This window comes from Physeter macrocephalus, unplaced genomic scaffold, assembly GCF_002837175.3.
Source record: "Physeter macrocephalus isolate SW-GA unplaced genomic scaffold, ASM283717v5 random_8, whole genome shotgun sequence".
NCBI classification, from domain to species: domain Eukaryota; kingdom Metazoa; phylum Chordata; class Mammalia; order Artiodactyla; family Physeteridae; genus Physeter; species Physeter macrocephalus.
In genome coordinates, this window is record NW_021145294.1 from 15790 (window position 1) to 31150 (window position 15361).

Genomic DNA, 15361 nt, shown 5'->3' on the forward strand with positions numbered 1-15361 from the left:
AAAATTTGACATGTAGGACTTCCCTGGTGGCGCAGCGGTTAAGGATCCACAACTTAGCCACAACTACTGAGCCCGTGTGCCTAGAGCCCGTGCTCCGCAACAAGAGAAGCCACTGCAATGAGAACCCCACGCACCGCAACCAAGAGTAGCCCCCGCTCGCCACAACTAGAGAAAGTCCACACACGGCAACGAAGACCCAACACAGCCAAAATTTAATTAATTAATTATTTAAGGAAAAAAACAAGAAATAGACCTCCACAAGTATGAACAAGAATTAAAAATTAAATAAAAATAAAATTTGACATGTGCTCAACATAAATTTGTAAGGCATTCTGTTTTCGTTAGTGGGTCTTTCTAGTCCTTTTTCTATACATTTTATAAATATGGATGCACACACATAGTTTTACATATATGGTTATATATACATACACAGTTTATTTTTCTATTATAAATGCAATAACATCAGGTATTTTCTTCCTTACTATGAAATATTTGATATACAAGGAAAATATATGTACTATGTGTGTATGAATTATAAAGCATAATAACACCTTTGTTTGAAAAAAAAATGGAATATCACTTACATCCTGAAGCCCCTGTGTGTCCTCTCTGTGACATCACCTTCTCCCCAACCCCAGGGGTTACCGCTATCCTGAATCTGGTGTACATTGTTCTTTGATTTTTTTTTTTTTTTTTTAGCCTTACCTTATGATGTAAGTATTCTTAAATACTGTAAGGTTTATTTTTGCCTCTGTTAGTTTTTCCTTTATAGAAGTTTTGACTATCTTTTGTTAGATTTCTCGCTAAGTATATGATGCTACATAAATGGTATTTTAAAAATTTGTTGTTTTTTTAAAAAAATTTTCAAACTTTACAGAAAAGTTGCAAGTACTATACAAATAACTTTCTTTCCCCCAAATCATGTGAGAACAAGTTGCCAACAGGAAGCCTCATCACCTCCAAATGCTCTGGAGTCTTGTTTCGTGCACACGAGGAGATTCTCCTACATAACCACAAGACAAATATCAAAATCAGGAAGCTAACATTAATCCGTCACTGCCATCTAATCCTCAGATTTTTTTTCAAGTTTCACCAGTTGTCCTAAAGAAGTTCTCGATGATGAAATGGTCTAGTTCAGAATCACATGCAGCGTTTGGCTTTCACGTCTGTGGCAGCTGCTTTGGTCCAGAATGTTTCCTCTGTCTTTTCTTAATTTTCATGACCTTGATGATTTTGAAAATTACAGGTCGATGATTTTTGAAGGGTGTCCCTCGGTTTGGGTTTGTCTGACATTTCTTTGTGGTTAAATTCAGGCTGTGATCTTCGGCAGGAATCTCACAAATGCTCTATTCTCCTGGCATCCTCTCAGGCTGCACAAGATTTAGATTTGACCCATTACTGGTGATGTTTGTTCACTTTAATCACTTGATGAAGGTGGTTCAGCCAGAGTCTCCACTGTAAATTTACCCTTTTCCCCATTGTAATTATTAAGTATTTTGGGGATGTACTTTGAAACTGTGTAAATATCCTGTACCTCATCAAACTTTTAATTTATTAGTTTACTTATATCTGCGTGGACCCATGATTTCTTATTTTATTCAATGGATTATAATCCTTTACTATCATTATTTATCGATGCTCAAACTCTACAGCCAGGTGAGACCCTCAAGCCAGCTTCTGTGTTCTGTTGCCATGTCCCCATAATTCTTAGGGCAGAGCCTTACTTTTTCTCACAAGATTTTCCAGGCTTACCTTGCACTTTCCCTGATCAAGACCTGGAATCAGCCATTTCTCCAAGGAGCCCTGGTTCCTTTTTAGTAGAAAATGGTATTTAGAAGGCAAGCGCTGGATGCCAGGTGTGGTCGTGGTTAATGAGGTTATTTTGGGTTGAACTGTGTCCCCCCCCACCAAAAGATGTGTCAAAGTCCTAACCCCTGGTTACCTCTGAATGTCACCTTATTTGGAAATAGAGTCTTTGCAGATGTAATCAAGTCAAAATGAATCATGCTGGATTAAGGTATGGTAAATCCAACGACTGGCACCCTTATAAGGAGGCCATGTGAAGACATGGGGACAAACACACAAAGAGAACACCATGTGACGACGGAAACAGAGATTGGAGTGATGCCTCTACAGCCAAGGAATGTCAAGGATCGCTGCCGACCACAGGTGGAATCTAGGAAGAGGCAAGGAACGATCCTTCCTAGAGCTTTTGGCGAGCATGGATCTGCTGATTAGCCTCCAGAACGTGAGAGAATAAATTTCTGTCATTTTAAGCCACCCAGCTTGTGGTAATTTGTTAGAGCAGTTCTAGGAATCTAATGTATGGGTGTTTTGGGGGATTATGTGAAGGTACATACATACTCCAATTTACAAATGTATGTATTTCTCTATATATCTATATATATTGAAGGCTACAAATCTACGCTGATGCATTCAATTCTAATCCTGCACCACAGAATTCATTCTCGTTTTCTCCCTTTCCATGTTTGTAAATCCTTTCTCCAACAGTAAGAAGCCTGGCTCCCTTTATGCGTGATATATTTATGTATTTGATCAATCCCCTATCTGTAACAATTTCCCGCCACACCCCCCTCACACAGATGCTCTGACACCTGCCAAATGGACTCACTCCTCACCTCCATCGGGAGCCAGGCTGCTCCCTATGAGGGCCCCCTCCTTACCCCGCTAGGGATCCAACACCCCACGCTGGACTGGATTGCCCTGTGCTTGTTTTCAAACTTTACATAAATAGTGTGCCGTGTATTTTCTTCGGCAATCTGCTTTTCCCACTCAACCTTACATTTGTAAAATTCATCCATAGTTTAGTTCACCCATTTGTGCTGCCCTGTGGCATTTCATTATAGGAATCTTCCACTGTTGATGGACAATTATTTTGCAGATTTGTTTCAAAGGCTGCATCTTTTAAGCTTAATATTCATGTTTCTTTTCAAGTTCCATGACATAAAATCTCTTTTGGATTTTAGTTGGACATGCTTTAAATCTATAGTTCAATTTGGAGAGAAAGCACTTCTATATGATAGTGAATCTTCTCATCCATGAATATGGACTACCCCTCCATTTATGCATCTCTTCATTAATGTCTTTAAATCAAATTTTATAACTTTCTGGATTTGTTCATAGGTAACTTATGGTTTTTAAATTACTTTTTCTAGTTGTTGCTGATATATTAAAATGTAATTGATTTTTGCATATTGCTAAATTCATTACTTCTATTTTAATAGTGTTCAGGTTCTTTTCATTTATCTATGAAGACAATTGTATAATCTATGAATATTAGTACTATCTTTTCCAATTCTTATGTTATACTGCACAAGCTAGAATCTCACTACAATATTAATAGAGGCAGGAACGGAGAGAACATCCTTGTCTTTTTCCTGACTTTAACAATTCCAACATTCCCCATTAACAATGCTGTTTGTTGTGAGTTTTTGGTAGATATCCTTTGGTAGATATACCTTTAAAGAAGTTTCCTGCTATCATAGTTTGCTAGGTTTTTGAATGTGTTTGTTTTTATAATCCTAAATGGTTGCTGAGTTTTATCAAATGCTTTTTCTGCAACTGACATGATTGTATGGATTTTCCCTTTAACCTGTTAGTGCTGTTAACGTGGTAAATAATTACATCTACAGACTTTCTATTGTTAAGCTACCCTCATATTCCTAGTATAAACCTGATTTACACACCCACACCCCCCCCCACCACACACCACACTGTTGGATCCAGTTCTACAAATACACTTGGACTGAAAAGCAATTTAAGTGCCCCAGTTAAACTCTGTGTTCCTGCCTTCAATTTCGGATTGATTATTCCTTTCTTCCTTGCCAGTTCATCAATGCATTTAAGATTTTTAAAAAATATATTTTATCCCCACACATCTTCGGTCAGTTAATCTTTGACAAAGGAGGCAAGAATATACAATGGAGAAAAAACACTCCTTTCAGCCAGTGGTGTTGGGAAAGTTGGACAGCTGCATGTAAATCAGTGAAGTTAGAACACACCTTCACACCATACACAGAAATAAACTCAAAATGGCTTAAAGACGTAAATATAAGCCATGACACCATAAAACTCTTAGAACATAGGCAAAACATTCTCTGACATAAATCATACCAATATTTTCTTAGGTCAGTCTCTCAAGGCAATAGAAATAAAAGCAAAAATAAACAAATGGGACCTAATCAAACTTACAAGCTTTTGCAGAGCAAAGGAAATCATAAACAAAACCAAAAGACAACTTATGGACGGGGAGAAAATATTTGCAAATAATGTGACTGACAAGGGCTTAATTTCCAAAATATTCCAACAGCTCATACAACTCAATAACAACAACAACAAAAAACCCAACTGAAAAATGGGCAGAAGACCTGAATAGACATTTCTTTGAAGAAGACATACAGATGGCCAACAGGCACATGAAAAGATGCTCAACATCGCTAATTATTACAATGAGGTACCACCTCACACCGGTCAGAATGGTCATGATTTAAAAGTCTACAAATAACAAATGCTGGAGAGGGTGTGGAGAAATGGGAACCCTGTACACTGTTGGTGAGAATGTAAATTGGTGCAGCCACTATGGAAAATAGTATGGAGGTTCCTCAAAAAACTAAAAATAGTGTTCCCATATGATCCAGCAATCCCACTCCTGGGCATATATCCAGACAAAACTATAATTGAAAAATATCACGTACCCCTATGTGCACAGCAGCACTATGCACAACAGTCAAGACATGGAAACAAGCTAAATGTCCATCGACAGATGAATGGATAAAGAAGATGTGGTACATATATACTACGGAATACTACTCAGCCATAAAAAAGAATGAAACAACGCCATGTGCAGCAACATGGATGGACCTAGAGATTATCACATTAAGTGAAGTAAGTCAGAAAGAGAAAGACAAATATCATGTGATAGCACTTATATGTGGAATCTAAAATATGACACAAATGAACTTATCTACAAAACAGACTCACACAGAGAACAGACTTGTGGCAGCCAAGGCAGGTGGTGGGGAAGGGATGGATTGGGAGTCTGGGATTAGCAGATGCGAACTATTACATATAGAATGGATAAACAACAAGGTCCTACTGCATAGCACAGGGAACTATATTCAATATCCTGTGATAAACCCTAATGGAAAAGAATATGAAAAAGAATGCATATATAACTGAATCACTTTGCTGTACAGCAGAAATTAACACAACATTGTAAATTTCAATAAAATAAAAATATATATATATATATATATATATATATATATATATAAAATCTGTTGATCCGGTAGTCTCACTTCTGGGTATATACCCAAAGGAAATGAAAATAGGTTATTGATGAGACATATGCACTCCCATGTTTACTGCAGCACTATCCACAACAGCCAAGATATGTAAACAACCTAAGTGCCCACCAACAGATGAATGAGAAAAGATGTAGGGTGTGTATACACACACACACACACACACACACACACACACACACACACACACACAATGGAATTCAGCCATAAGAAGAAAGGAAATTCTGCCATTTGCAACAACCTGGATGGACGTTGAGGAAATGCTAAGTGAGATAAGTCAGACAGAGAAAGACAAATACTGTATGATATTGGAAATCGGAAAAGCAGAGTAAAATGGTGGTTACCAAGGGGGCCAGGGGTGGAGGAATGGGAGAGATGTTAAAATAAAACTTGCAACTAGTAGATAAATAAGTCTTGGAGACTAATACACAGTATAGTGATTATATACAACAAAACTGTATTATAAACTTGCTAAAAGGTTAGAGCTTAATTGATCCCGACACTATAAGTTATAATTATGTGACCCCATAGAGGGTCACACTATAATGGCAATCATACATGTATCAAATCAACATGTTGTACACCTTAAACTTAACATATGTTGTATGCCAAATATATCCCTATTAAAAAACATTTTTTAATCTAATTTTTTTTTTAGGTATTTTAGCAGCAAGGTCAGTCAGTTATCTAGATGTACCTTATTGTTAGATATACAAGGTCAATTTCCCTTACTTTCCAGCAGACCCAGAAATGCGTTAAAAAGTGTTTGTCATAAAGGGATCTAGTTGTATTTTAGAAGGAGAGCCCTTTGAATCATCTATTCGACCACACTTTTGGAATCAGAACTTTCTATTAGCTATCACTACTTCTCCATTACTATATTTTCTCATTCTACATATTTGGTCTCCTGGATCTATTATTTTCTTTTTTAATCTTTTGTCTCATAACTTAAAATATTTTCTCTTTTTTGTAAACTTGGAGATTTCCTTGTTTTTCTTCTAATTAATATAAATGGTTCCCAGTAGATTCTCTTCTGCTTATTCGTGTTTATTTTTTTTTCTTAACCCAAATCTCTTGTTCTCTTTTTTTCCATAGTATATTTTTTTTCTCAAAAAGAATAATGGTTAGAATTTAAGTTCTCTCCTTTTACCTTCATTGATTCTGTTTTGTAGGGGTTATTTAGACCAGTTGTGCAGCTTGGACTACTTTACATATGTCCAGTGTGTTTTTTTCATTATCTGCACAGTCAATACTGATGACCCTGGGTTGTCCCAGCAATTACTTTTCAGTTTCTCTAAATGAGGTCCCATTCTCTGTAGAGCAGACTGCAAGTTGTCCACCAAAATCCATTCTCTCCTTCTTTCTTAGTCCTTACACAGTAACGGAGTAATCTATGTATATACGGCAGCCAGCTAGGCTACCTTTTCAAGTCTTTCTTGCAGTCAGATGTGGCCATGTGACCAAGGTCTTACCAACGATATATGAGCAAAATTGATGTGTGGCATTTCCAAGCATGGGTCTTAAGACATTGCACTTGGCTCTTTCCCCTTCTTGCCAGCTGAGAGTCCTACATGGCAATGATCTTGCTTCAAATGCACACATAAAGACAGTGATCTAGGGACAGCAGAGCAAGATGGAAGGCACCCTGAGACCTAGGTGGCCATGTGGAGCACGACCAGCCCAAGGCTCTGGGCCACTACCAGGGAAGTAAATCTTGTACAGAAGCCACTGGGTTCTTTGTTACAGCAGCTTAGCCTTCACCTTCACATATTCCACCGCTAGAACCACCCGCAGCCCTACCCGCAGCAGCTGCAGGAGTTCTCAGGAGACAAAATTCCACAGCACACCCTGTCTGCACCAAGTGAGGCCGGGGCTTAAAGGCTGTACCCACCTTCTCTGCATGTGGGCTTTTATGGAGCTCCCCAAATCTTTCATTTTTGTTTCTTCCCCTCTCAGAACATTCCCAAGATGATTATGGAGGAAGAAAGTGGGGGCTGCTTGACTGGGTTTTCTCCTGCTCCCCAGCCTCCTTGCTGCTTTTCGGTGAAGAAACAGACTTTTAATGTGGGTACCTTTTTAAAAAAATCAAAGTTGTCTTTCTTACTGTAACTAGCTCACAAAATAGTTAAGTCAGCAATTGTGCCCTTTTCTGATTTTGTTCTGGAGAGCTGAGAAATATTCTCCACACCGTCCTTCATGTCAAGAAAAACGTAGGGCATGTTGACTGAGGGTGGCAGGTTGGATTCCAAAAGGTAATGAGGTAAGACTGCGTGTTCATTTTACCAGTTTTTAAAAATTGTATAAAACCGTTTCCTCCCAAAGATGGTAGTATGCCATCAATCAGAGTTTGGTCAAATAATTCTAGGCACTTGAGATGAAAAATAGAAAAGCAAACATTTCCATAGGTGGGTAAAGAGATTGGCCTTGAAAAGTCCCCTGAGCTGGTGCAATTCCTGTTTCTTTGCCAGGAGTCCTGAGCTGGACTGATGACAAGCTGTCCCCAGAGCCAGACAGGAGAGCCTGCACACCTGCTGCTCATGGTGTTTTTTAATCTTCTCCTCCTTTTCCCTCCCCCAGGAGCTAGAAAGTGACTTTTAGGTGGAAGGAAATACAGTGCTCCCTTGATATCTGGGGTAGGAGGTTGGTTCCAGGACCCCTGCAGATATCAACATCCACAGATCCTTAAGTCCCATATAAAAAACAACAAAGTGTTTGCATATAATCTATGCATATCCTTCCGTACACTTTATTTTTAAAATATTTATTATTTATTTATTTACTTGCCTGTGCTGGGTCTTAGTTGCGGCACGCGGGATCTTTAGTTGCGGCTTGCGAACTCTTACTTGCGGCATGTGGGGTCTAGTTCCCCGACCAGGGATCAAACCCGGGCCCCCTGCGTTGGAGAGCGGAGTTTTAGCCACTGGACCACCAAGGGAAGTCCCCATCCTCCCGTACACTTTAAATCATCTCTAGATTACTTATAATACCTCATACAATGTAAATACTATGTATCTAGTTATAAAAACAATGTAACTGCTATGTAAATATTAGTTGCTGGTGTGTAGTAAATTCAAGTTTTGCTTTTTGAAACTGTCTGGAATTATTTTTTCTCGAATATTTTTGATCCACAGGTGGTTGAGTCCACAGATGCAGAACCCGTGGGTATGGAAGGCTGACTATAAGACCTAAACATTTCTTAATATGAAACACCGCGTGAATCTATATCCTGTCAAGTCTGTTCTCAAGCTAACCAAACAATTCAGGGCACGTAGAAGGACCCCACTCTCCTCACAGAATCTAGTAAACTGTCCCTCAAACACCCACCTAGGAACAGGCCCTAAGAATCACATCTACCATCATCCCCGCCCCGCACTGTGCTCCAGAGCTGGAAAGCTGTGTGTGGGTCCCAAGGCACCATCCTTCAGTTTAATCGAAAGTGTACTATGGGTTTTTCTGTGTTTGTACTACGAAGTTGGGGTCTTTCACACTTTCACACTATTGTCATTTTCTTCTCTAATATTGTTTCTCTTTTTTCATTTTGTTGAGTATTAGGATGAAAGTTTTCACAATCATGGCTTTTTTTCCTTGCCAGCACTCTAGTCTTTTATACACGTTTCAAAGCCATAAGAGTCACGATTACAGCCATAACATGTGGCCTGGCTGGAGCAGAATCTGTCCATCAGAATCCTACTAGCGCCATCTGAAAGAATTATCTGCTCCTTAAACACAAAACTGTCTCCCCAACAATCAAATTTTTACTGAAACTCTTTATACAATAACTTACTTTTATTGAAAGTGTTTTTCTGATTATTAAGTAATACATATTTGTTTTAGAACAGCTGGAAAATACATAAATGTATAAAGAAGAAAATAAGAATCATCCATAATTCCACTACCGACCAGAGCTAATCACTCTGTGGGTTTTACTCTTGCAACACAGAGCTTTAGCTCACAAATGCTTCTGAAACCTAGCCACAGACTGTTTTCTTTCAAAGCACTCATGTCTTTTTCCACAGAATATAAAATAGAAACATATAAAAAACATACTCAAGGGGCTTCCCTGGTGGCGCAGGGGTTGAGAGTCCGCCTGCCGATGCAGGGAACACGGGTTCGTGCCCCGGTCCGGGAGGATCCCACATGCCGCGGAGCGGCTGGGCCCGTGAGCCGTGGCCGCTGAGCCTGCGCGTCCGGAGCCTGTGCTCCGCAATGGGAGAGGCCACAGCAGTGAGAGGCCCGCGTACCGCAAAAAAAAACAAACAAAAAAAAACAACAAAAAAACAAAAAACCACAAAAAACATACTCAAATAGAACAATGAGGTTTCTTCACAAAGTAGTTTCCTATAAATCCTCCATTTTCCAAATTCCTATGAGTCAAAGACTCTAACACAGACTACCAAGATTTATTAAAATAATAAAAATAAGAGACCACAGAAGAGAAAGGCCAGGGGCTTATCTCCAGATCCCCCCCCGACTCCTCACGCTACCAGGGGCAGGGTGCCCACTCTTCTTCCGAGCTGGAGGTCTTTCAGTCTTAGGGGCTGTAGCGAGGCGGCGAGGCAGAGCCTGGGAGGGAATCTGAGAGTTGAGGGAAAAGAAAAAAAAGTCAGTGTCGCGTCCTCTCAACCGCCCCCCTGCCACTGAGGAACGGCATCGTGCGTGGGGAGGGCCAGAGTCAGTCAGCAAAGGGGAAGGGCCATGCTACAGAAAATGGGCCCTGGGATCGGAGGGGTCGGGCGACAGAGGACAGAGCCAGCTGGCGGGTGTGCAGAGGGCGGGGGACGAGCCAGTGAGAGCCCCCAGCCCCTCGCCCCCGCCCGACTTTCCCTCACCTCTTTCCGGGGCACGTCACCCAAGCGGGAGTCTGTGTTCCTTCTGGGAGCATTATCCCCTCGGCTGTCAGTCCTGCCATACAAATCAAGGGATGAGAATGGGCAGCTGTTCCCCCGACTCTCCCCACACGGGGTGGAAGAACTACTCCCCAATTCTGTCTCTTAAGAACAAACAAGACAGACCCGGGGATCAAACAGGAGGAAACATTAGTGCAATCAAATACTGAGTTATATTAGATTGTCACAATCCCAGGACTCTCAGTTCTGAGCTGCAGGGTGAAGAGGAAAAAACTAAGGTAGAAAAACATGGAGAAGAAATTTTGTTTTTTAAGAAGTGAAAAAAAACAAAAACAAAAACCAGACAAACAGAAAAGTAGAGATAAAAGACAGGTGTGGAGGAGTGAGAGCTGGAGGAGACTCCGATCTACATCTCACCCCCACTTCTTCCCCAGAAAAGGACAGAAGCTGCTACTCAGAGAACGCGCACACTCCACTCCTCCTGCCCACAATCCAGGCTCCATCCACCCAGGCCCTCCGCCCTTCCCTCCCAGGCTGGTACCCGCTGTGTTCCAGCCTCTTCAGGTAAAGCAGCAGATCCTCGGCAGGCAGTGCCCCCCAGCCCCGAGCTTGGTACAGTCGTAACAGCTGAGACACCTCCATCAGCTGCCCCGAGGGTGCGAGCCCATCTCCACCTGAGAGACAAATCAGTGATGGTTGTCATCCTCGGCCCTCCCCCGACCCTATCCCAGCTCTCGGAGTCCAGACAGGCCTTCAGTGCCAGGTACCAGCTCCACGCCCGAGACCTACCCTTTTAATCTGCCGGTAAACCACGACCTGCTTACCTCTCTCTGGGGAGCCACCGCTGGGACCGCCGCTCTGTGAATGGGCTGACGGAAGCTCATGGACCCGGAAAAGACTGGACGCCATGGCTAAGGGCACTTTAGTTTTATGGACCGGGGGTGGGAGGCGTGGCGCCTGAGGGGCTTCCTCCCAAGATGGGGCAGTCAGAGGAGCTAGCAAAGGAAAGAGATTCAAATCAGGAAATGGGGCAAAATCCAAGGAATCCTGCCACCTTAGCCTTCGTGGGGCTTCGTCACTTTTGCCAGCTCCTAAAGACCCATGCCTGGTAAGTGGATCTCCCACCTCTGCCAGCTCCTAAAGACCCATGCCTGGTAAGTGGATCTCCCACCTCTGCCAGCTCCTAAAGACCCATGCCTGGTAACTGGATCTCCCACCTCTTCCAGCTCCTAAAGACCCATGCCTGGTAACTGGATCTCCCACCTCTGCCAGCTCCTAAAGACCCATGCCTGGTAAGTGGATCTCCCACCTCTTCCAGGCCTGGCTCCAACCTTCTTCAAGGTGGTGCTCACCAGACTTAGGGGGCAGCAGGTCGTTGGAGGGGTTCTCGTTGCTCTGGGGAGCTGTCTCCAGCAGCTGGGGGGACAAGACAGTAAGGTTCCCTGAGGACCACTGAAGAAAGAGACCTCAGTGTCTGAGGGAAGCAGCAACTAGGGAAGCAAGAGCTGGGGCTGGTCACCTAAGTTCCAGAAGGAACTACTGCAACTGGGAGAAGCTGGGACGAAGTCTTCGTCCTAAAAGGCGGATGAAGTCAGAATCCTAGTCTCCCAGAGTAGAAAGAGAAACTGAGGAAGGAGAGGAGAACAAGGTGGGATGGGTGGGCTCTCTTACCTGGTGCAAAAAATGCTTGAGGCCCTGCAGCTGGGAAGGGGGCGGCAGCCCTTGCTTCAGGAAGCCATCCCCGTCGGACCCAGGATCTTCCTCAGGGAATGGCTGCTCTGCCCTGTGATCGGGATGGAAGGTCCCAGCTGCAGAGAAGGCCTCAGCTGTAAAGTGAAACAGGGGCGTGTGCTGTAGGGGAGGGGGTTCTCCACAAATCAGCTCACCACAGGCCTGGAAGGAAGGGGCCTATTAAATATAACAGGGGCAGCACAGCCAGGAGAAGCTGGTCACAGTGGAAAACAGCTAGAGAGGGAAGAACTGAAGGCAACTGAGAGCCGGCACAGCTGAATTCTAAGACAGAAGTGTAGACAGAAGGGGAAAGCTATGGTACTCGGCTGCTGAATAAATAAATACCACCGCAGCACAGAATGGTTTAAGATCAATAGACATGTTCCGGCTCCTTCACCAGAACATGCCCTCATTCTTAATTCTACCTGGGTTGTCACATTTACACCACACAGAGCACCCCCACCCCCACAAGTCTCAGCTGACTGAACCAGGCGTGGCCACCACTCAAGGTCAGCCGATCCAAGGGATGGTTACCAACCCATCAGATCGCCTCTCTTTAAACTGGACCTAAGAAACAGAGGCACCAATGTCTCTGTAAGGTTGTCTAGAGTCTTTCTGGAGTCAGTGTCATGGCTGCTCAAACTCACGTGCAAACCAAACTTGTGAGAGCAAGAACCTGAGGGGGAGAGAGGGCTGGTCGACCAAGAGGAAGGAGCAGATGCCGGGGAAGCAGCGTCCAGAGCCCGCACAGGCCCCAAGAGACGAGGAACAGCTGTCCAGTTCCTGGCAGCGCCCCTGAACCAACCCCAGCTCTCATTAAGCACAGATACATCACGTTTCCCATAAGCCTCACTCCCTTTATTTGAACAAACTTGAGCGGATTTCTGCTCCTTGCAGTTTATGGTCACTAAGTCATCTGGGAAACGAAATGCTCAAGTCCCGGACAGAAAGGAAGCTAGGTTAAGAGGGAGCTAATCCGTGTGGGTAAGGAGAACCCCAGTGACTTCTGTCCCCAGTCACCTGAGGATGAAGTGAGATCCGGCTTTGGCTCCAGGGGCTGGAAGGAATGCTGGCTCTGGAAAGTGGGGCCCAGCAGGAGGCTAAGATCTGGGGAGGGGCTGCAGAGAACAGGTGGCAGCACCCCAGGCGGCTCTTCCTGTGCTTCCCGGCTCTGCTGCAATACGGGCTTCAGGGCCACGGCCACGGGGGGCACAGTCCAGATCCTCCTCTCCCCCTTCTCCGGTTCCTGTGGCCCAGGGCTGGAGGGGCTGGCAGGAGGAACCTGGGCACAAGAGAGGGTGCATTTAAAGAGATGAGACATGGCACAGACACTTTAATAAGATTACAAATTAGTAGAACGTCCTTAAAAGGAGGTTGGGGAACATTTATCAAATCTCTATCAAATTTTAAAATGCTTATTTTTGAACTTACAATTCCATTTCTAGAAATTTTATAGATACACTTGCACAAAGACATATATTAATGATATTTTTTGCAGCACTGTTTGTAGAAGCAAAATATAGGAAACAACTTTAATGTCCACCAATAAGCACTTGGTTAAGTAAAAAGTCACAAAACTGTGTACAGAAGGCTACTGTTTGGGGGTGGCACTCGAGACACCAGTAACAGCCGCTGCTCCTGGGGGGAGGAACCGGGAGACTGAGGTGCAGGGATGGGATGGAGATTACTTTTCACCGTATACCTTTTGAACAGTTTGGATTTTTTTTTTTTTACCATGTGCATGTCATCATCTATTCCAAAAAAAGATTTTAGCTAATAATATACATTTAATAATTAAAAGAAGGAAGGAGATGCCAACATAGGGGTGAACTACGGACCGCCCTTGGGAGGGAGCTAGATTTCCAAAGAAGGGGTCTAAACACAGTTCTGAGCGGCGTACCGGGGAAGCGGGCGGCGGGGCGGCGGTGCTGAGCAGGCGGCTCGCCTCCTCCCAGTGGGCCTGCAGCATGGCCTGCAGCCGCTCCAGCAACTCCGCCCGCTGCTCCTGCAGCCGCTGCCTCCCACTCTCCAGCTCCCGCGCTCGCGCCTGCTCCCGGGCCAGTCTGAAGGCAAGACGCGAGAGGCGATGTCGGCCCTTTACAAAAGCAGGAACTCGGAGAATAGGAAGAGCCAGAAGGGAATACGGAACACGTGAAACTGTGAAAGGCGCCGGGACCCGGGCGGGAGAGGCCAGGGCTACAGAGGAAGGGGCCCTTCAGCGCTCCCACTGGGACTGCGGCCTAACAGGGAGACCGGGGCCGGCACCTGAGCTCATAGTCCTGGGCCACCTGCTGCTGCCTCTCCTCCCGTTCTGCCATCTCCACCTTGAACTGAGCCAACTGACTGGACAACTCCTGCTGGTGCTGTCCATTTAGCTCCTGCAGCTGCTTCCTGGGAGGACACAGGGGAGAAAAGAGGACTGAATCTTGAGACAGAAGAACTAATCAAATAAGAAAAAGCCAGACCGTGTGCACGTGAGAGTGAGCCAGCCGTGGCACAGGCGCGTTCGGGAAAGAGGACAGCTGGTATCTTAGGATGGGCTCCCCAGAAGCAGAGACTGAGATGAGGATTTATGGGAAAGTGGTTCATTTAAGAAGCATTTCTAGAAAAAAACTGGTAGGGGACTAGGGCTGAGGCGGGGAGGAGGCTCAATTCCCCAGGGCAGCTCTGGAAATGTTGCAGCTCGAAGCTCACCACTGTGCCCACCAGGGGCAAGGGAGCTGGAAACGTACATTCCTGTGGCCATCAGTTACTGGTTAAGTGCTTCTTCCTATGGGGTGACAATGGAAAATCCCCAAGCACGTCTGGCTCTCCCTGTGAACCTGAAGGCAGCTCTCCCACCGAGACACTGACAGCAGCCAGCACGTTGGAAGATGGTAAAGGGATCTGAGAGGGCCGGGACCGGGCCCAACACCACCTGCTGCGGCTGGGGAGAGGCAGCGGCCAGTGAGCCCCACGTACCTGTGATGCTCCCGCAGGGAGGCTGCTTGACGCAGGCTGCTCTCCTGAGCTTGCGCCAGCCTCTCTGTCACCCGCTGCTCCAGCTGCACGGCCAGCTCCGACTCCATCTGGATCCGCTGGCTTTCACACCGGGCCTGGGAGTAAGGGAAGGCAGGGTCATTGTCAGCTCGGTTTTATCCGGGCTTAGAAGAGGATGGAGGATATAAGGTAGACAAAAAAATCCATGTACCAACGTTACCTCATATGCCTAAGTGATAAACAAGAATTTTGCCACAAGGAGTGAGAGAGGTTTCCTTTCCTTATTAAACCATGAGGTGCGCACACCTTGTATGTACACAAAAGTAAAAATGACTTTGGACAATAGAAATATCTTTTTTTTTAGACAAAAGAAAAGTTAGGTAGAACAATCAAACGTGTTACACGTGTCTGAGGTAACACATGCGATATTCCTGGTGTACCACCTGAAACCCAGGAAGCATTCAAAAAATGTCCGTGTTC

The 15361-nt window shown here is 44.5% G+C and overlaps 1 protein-coding gene across 9 annotated transcripts in view; it reads right to left on the minus strand.

Moving 5' to 3' along the window:
* Positions 1-462: 462 nt before the first annotated feature.
* Positions 463-15361, minus strand: part of CNTROB (centrobin, centriole duplication and spindle assembly protein) — a 32763-nt gene continuing 17864 nt past the window's right edge. For 5 of the 9 annotated variants that reach the window (XM_028483143.2, XM_028483144.2, XM_055082065.1 and 2 more), the window contains 12 exons: positions 14864-14997; positions 14168-14293; positions 13803-13965; positions 12923-13184; positions 11843-11997; positions 11524-11587; positions 10996-11166; positions 10713-10845; positions 10154-10226; positions 9809-9899; positions 8109-8217; positions 463-1003 (listed from right to left, as the gene is read on the minus strand). In XM_028483143.2, coding sequence (XP_028338944.2) covers positions 892-1003; positions 8109-8217; positions 9809-9899; positions 10154-10226; positions 10713-10845; positions 10996-11166; positions 11524-11587; positions 11843-11997; positions 12923-13184; positions 13803-13965; positions 14168-14293; positions 14864-14997 — 1593 coding nt within the window. In that variant the 3' untranslated portion in view covers positions 463-891. Of the gene's footprint in view, positions 1371-8108; positions 8218-9708; positions 9900-10153; positions 10227-10712; positions 10846-10995; positions 11167-11480; positions 11588-11842; positions 11998-12922; positions 13185-13802; positions 13966-14167; positions 14294-14863; positions 14998-15361 lie in introns of those variants that run through there. The other 4 variants (XM_007126602.2, XM_028483142.1, XM_055082067.1 and 1 more) reach the window with 3 other exon arrangements.